The following is a 5,579-nucleotide window of genomic DNA, read 5'->3' on the forward strand; positions in this document are numbered from 1 at the left end:
ATTGAATCTATTCTACCACGCACAGAAATCTGCTCTTTTTATTCTCTGTCCCAACGCACTAGACGACCAGTTCTTATAGCCTTTAGCCGTACCCTTATCCTACTCTGTTCCTCTGGTGATGTAGAGGTTAACCCAGGCCCTGTAGCCCCCAGTTCCACTCCCATTCCCCAGGTGCTCTCATTTGTTGACTTCTGTAACCGCAAAAGCCTTGGTTTCATGCATGTTAACATCAGGAGCCTCCTCCCTAAGTTAGTTTTATTCACTGCTTTAGCAAACTCCCCCGACCCTGATGGAAAAATGACTTGTGTCATGCACAAAGTAATGTCCTAACCGACTGGCCAAAACTATAGTTTGTTAACAAGAAATTTGTGGAGTGGTTGAAAAACGAGTTTTAATGACTCCAACTTAAGTGTATGAAAACTTCCCCCTTCAACTGTACATTTGATCGATTGATTCACTCTTTCATGTAAAAACGACCCAGTTCATGTCTCTTGTCCTGTGAGTTCATGACTAGTCCAGGGTTGTTCTGAGTGAGCAACTTCAACTCAATAGATTTGATGTCCTGTTCAAGGGCCCTGATAGTCTCTTTAACTGCATTACTAGACAGAGCAGTATACTGTTGACAAAACAGACGTGTTTGGGCCTTCCCAAAATCCCACCATTGTCTCAAAATTCCATTTACAGTTTTTGCCATTTTTATCACACGTTTGCTGAAACTACTTCTTGTGTTACTCCAAACTTTAAACACAAAACAGTTCGTCAATTTCCCCAAACCCCACAGACATCTTGCAAAATGAAACACTGCAATCATGTTTTTGTGTTGTATGGTCCAAGTGTGGCATGGCGGTGGAGGACCACATTGTGCCTCATAGCTCTGCATATGGTGACATTACCCCAGTGCTGGCCAATGATGGCCCGTTGACCAATGATGTTCCTTCCTCTCCTCATCATCCATTGGTGAATGGCGTTTTATTCATCCTCGATGCATAAGCAACATTTTCATAGCCTACCTTCTCTCCTACGGTGACCAGAAACTCCTCCACAGTGACAGTAGCTTCAGTAACACACCTGAAGCAGTGCCGAATTGACAGGGACAGTGTCCCCATGTGGGTCCCCACCAAAACCAGGGAAATTCCAACTAGAAATACAATATACCTAATTCTACCAAAAAAACATAACCACGGATAGAAAAAGGAAAACCACCAAGAAAAGGAAACTAAAAGAAAACACAGGCGATCTAACTCCCGACACCACTCACACTCGCTCATGCAATTCCCAGCATGCACCAACACTCCCAGCATGCAGAGAGGGAGAGAGAGAGTTAAAGACAGAGACAGATCATTTTTAAAAGAATTTCAGGTTGTGATGTTTGGATCAAATAAATATTTTAAATAAGTAATTATGACATTTTTTATCATTCAGTGTCAACCGAACGAAAATACAAACCTAGTGAGTAATTCATTAAAACAAACAAAGCCACTATGATTCAGAATGAGAATGTGGAATGACATACGTCATGCGGGGTAATTTAAATGAAAGAACTGGAACATGTTATTCTCTGAATTAGTTAATTAATGTTAATGACCTTCATCAATCTCTCTCACAATTCACCGTTTTTTTCCCTCAGGAATATTTTCACTGCAGCCCACTAGCTGTTGCCAAGATGCAGGAAACACAACACTCAATAAATAACAGCTGAATGTTAGTAGGCTAAGAGGGAAAGAATGCTTTAGACAAGCATTAATTAGAAGTGGAATTGATAAGTGTCCAAACCATTAAGTCATCCGATTGAAATGTCCGCCTCGTATCCACACATAATAATAATTGAGGTAGAAGTTGGGATTTTATTTTTTTACACAGACAGACCAATTCTGATCTTTTGCGCAATTATCTGATTGGACAAAATACCAATGAATGAAAAACAGATCAGAATTGGGCTGCTGTGTAAACGTGGCGATAGAGGGGGCAGTCCATACAAAGGTGGCCATTCACACACTCACATGCACTTATTTGGATCCACAATAAAATGTATGTTACTCAAGGGTCCTACTGTACTGTATATAACCTTAAGTCAGTTGACCAGTAAGACCCTATTTGTCACCACCGACACATGCTCATACATCACACACACACACACACACACACACACACACACACACACACACACACACACACACACACACACACACACACACACACACACACACACACACACACACACACACACACACACACACACACACACACACACAAACACACACACACTCCTTGCAAGGCTCTCTGTTACCATGACCACGAAGATGCCCTACCAATTAAGAAATTAATACTCACGTCACACTTTTAAAAATACTGTTTCCCTGTCTTTTGGTGTGTTTGTGTGTGTGTGTGGCACATGTCCAGTAGGGCAGGTTGGACACTGTTTAATGACTGGTTGATTCTGGTCATGTGATTGTATGATGTACAATGATGGCCAAATGAGCACATGTTCACATGCATTCATTGATAATTATATGTTGAATTGTGAATGTGTGTGTGTGTACTATGTTTTGTATGTGGGCCAAATTAGGAAGTACCGGGGTGGGCAATGCTTTCATTCATGATTCTGGTTGGTGAATGGTGTGTGTGTGTGTGTGTGTGTGTGTTTGTGAACCCTTTAAGAGCAGGTGACGGTGAGGGACAGAGGGTATAAGTATGGTAGTCAATGTTCCACAGAGACAAGATGCTTCCTGTCACTGCCACTTTGAGGACGACCATGTCGATGTTCACCTTGGTTATTCTTGGGTGTTTGGGGTTCCAAGGGGTGATGGCCTCTGACTCTAGGGCGTACAGAATGTCCATGACCAACGACAACGATGGGCACACCACCAGTCAGCGACAGGACCCTCAGGTAGGCATAACCCTACACCCAAAATGACCTCTTAAGCAGTAGAGGGGCGACAGGTAGCCTAGTGGTTAGAATGTTGGATTCGTAACCAGAAGGTTGCAGGATTGAATCCCTGAGCTGACAAGGTGAAAATCTGTCAGTTAACCCACTGTTCTTAGGCCGTCATTGAAAATAAGAATTTGTTCTGTAACTGACTTGTCTAGTTAAATAAAGGTCAAATAAAAAAGTGTTGTCAATAAGAAGCTTGAAAAAAAAGAGGTCAAATGTAGTAAAATACAATTGAATGTCAACATTAGATTATAAAGTAGAGCTAATAATACATTGAATGTCAACATTAGATTATAAAGTAGAGCTAATAATACATTGAAAGTCTATATTATTGTTATTAATTATTATTTTCATAGTAAACTTGATTTAAATCAAGTAACCTAGTTGGTAATTATTTGCTTGCTAATTGCAGCTCACAGGCTGCGTTTATACAGGCAGCCCAATTCTGGGCAATTGAGCTGATCTGATTGGTCAAAAGACCAATTAATGGAAACTTAATCAGAATAAAAGCAGAGAATTTGAGTTTTGAGCTGCTTTTGCCAATATATTATATGTATCTAATGTAAAGGGCATTACAGAGTTTTTTGGTGCAGCTCTTAATAAATGGTAACTAAGCCTATGTATTTCTTACCAAATCATCATATTTTGGCTTATTAAAACAAGGTGGCAGAATGTTCTACTAACAGAATTGTCAGCAGCATACCACCCTGCATCACCCTGTATCACACTGCTGGCTTGTTTCTGAAGCTAAGCAGGGTTTGTCCTGGTTGTTCCCTGGACGGGAGACCAGATGCTGATGGAAGTGGTGTTGGAGGGTCAGTAGGAGGCACCCTTTCCTCTGATCTATAAAAAAATATCAGAATCCACCAGGACGTTGCCCTGTGTAGCCTTCTGCCTTTTGGATGGGATGTTAAACAGGTCTCCTGACTCTCTGTGGTCACTAAAGATCCCATGGAACTTACTGTAAGAGTAATGCTAAATTCCCAATCTGGCCACCTAATCATCCCTATTTTACAATTGGCTTACCTGTGAAAAATAAGGGTTAAACTATGCATTTATTACCAAATCATAATATTTTGGCTTATTAAAACAAGGTGGCACAATGTTCTACTATCTGAATTGAGCTACATATTTATGTTCTGATTAGCTATCAGTCTGACAATCGTGCACACCAGGAACACTCCTACGTTGAGGGAGTTTTTCCTGGCCACTGCGCTTCTGCATGGCTCACTCTGTGGTGTTTCAGGCTGGGAATCTGTTACGCACTTTGTGACAACTGCTGATGTAAAACATTTTTTTTTTAAACAAACATTTGATTGATATTATGATTCCATAGTTTCCGAGTAAATATCAGGTTAAAAAAAGATCTGCTAAAATGGCCGTGCAATGCTGCTCTGTTGATTTGATATGACAATCAAGTTGTAGCCTTCTTTACCAGTTAAGGACTAGTCAAGTTGTAGCCTTCTTTACCAGTTAACCAATAGTCAAGTTGTAGCCTTCTATACCAGTTAACCAATAGTCAAGTTGTAGCCTTCTATACCAGTTAACGAATAGTCAAGTTGTAGCCTTCTATACCAGTTAACGAATAGTCATCAATAATATTCCTTTTTGTGTGATTATATCTAGATTTTATACACACACAAAATAAGATGAGGGAAAGAGGAATATTTTATGTTTTTTCCCTGCTTTTTTCTTTTCAGACAAGCAATGAAATACCACGGAGTATCGAGGTGGATGATTTCAAAATCAACGTAGTGCCGATCAGCGGCAAAGTCAGCTTAGCACCGACCATGGTCCGGCTCTACCCGCCACCTGTCAAAACGTCACACCTTCATGCCAACCTTCCGCTTCGCTTCGGCCGGGACTCCCTCCCCGACGACACCCACTCACCCAAAACGACCCTTAATTTACCGCAACGGTTTGGAAGAGCACAGGGGTCTGGCGCAACGGAACCGATGTCGTGTATTGAGTGTCCCCATGTCGGGACACTGCCCTCCGCCACCCTGCCACAGAGGTTCGGTAGGAATGAGTTCAACCTCCGGTATCCTTTCCGAGCTATGGCCTTTTTCTCACGCAGGTCCGAACCCGTGCCAAATGGAAATATTAGGTAAGCCTACATTGACGAATAATGGTGTTTTTGTAGCATGTTTCGACCAATAACATAAGGTAGCCTATTAAATAATTGCATTACTATTTAATATATATATACTTAAGAAACAGATACAGTACCATTTAGGCTTCAATTTATAGACTTTCGAATGGGAAAGCCCCATAGGCCTATCATTTCAAAATGTACATCTATTTTCATTCTTCAGGCTGCAAGACTATAGTTATTCTGATTTTGGCTCAGAGGAAGAAGAGACACGGGAGAAGACTCTGAAGACACTATAATTATTCTGATTTTGGCTCAGAGGAAGAAGAGACACGGGAGAAGACTCTGAAGAGCTCAACGTTGAATTTTCTCCTCTGGAACTCTTGAAAGAACTCTGTCGCCACAGAAGTGGGTCCCGTTTTCATGACCTGGGTCGCTTATGTTTTTTCGTAATTTTGATCTACTATGTAATGTATGAATATTGTTAAATTGGTGGCATATTGTTACTTAATCATGTAAAGCACAAATTAAAACGATAGTATCGATTTTACTGTT

The 5,579-nt window shown here is 40.9% G+C and overlaps 1 protein-coding gene across 1 annotated transcript; it reads left to right on the plus strand.

The window, feature by feature from the left end:
- Positions 1-2,302: 2,302 nt before the first annotated feature.
- Positions 2,303-5,579, plus strand: LOC109903252 (uncharacterized). The gene is made up of 3 exons (XM_020499896.2): positions 2,303-2,887; positions 4,633-5,039; positions 5,248-5,579. Exons 1-3 carry the CDS (start codon positions 2,702-2,704, stop codon positions 5,321-5,323), a joined length of 669 nt encoding a protein of 222 aa, XP_020355485.1. The 5' UTR covers positions 2,303-2,701; the 3' UTR covers positions 5,324-5,579.

The sequence above is a fragment of the Oncorhynchus kisutch genome, linkage group LG14 (genome assembly GCF_002021735.2).
Source record: "Oncorhynchus kisutch isolate 150728-3 linkage group LG14, Okis_V2, whole genome shotgun sequence".
NCBI classification, from domain to species: Eukaryota; Metazoa; Chordata; class Actinopteri; order Salmoniformes; family Salmonidae; genus Oncorhynchus; species Oncorhynchus kisutch.

Bases quoted from the DNA above. Each gene is read 5' to 3' on its own strand.
- LOC109903252 (XM_020499896.2), top strand. From the start codon at position 2,702: ATGTTCCACAGAGACAAGATGCTTCCTGTCACTGCCACTTTGAGGACG. The intron at 2,888-4,632 runs GTAGGCATAACC...TTTTCTTTTCAG, and splicing joins GTCAGCGACAGGACCCTCAG to ACAAGCAATGAAATACCACG. The intron at 5,040-5,247 runs GTAAGCCTACAT...TTCATTCTTCAG, and splicing joins GTGCCAAATGGAAATATTAG to GCTGCAAGACTATAGTTATT.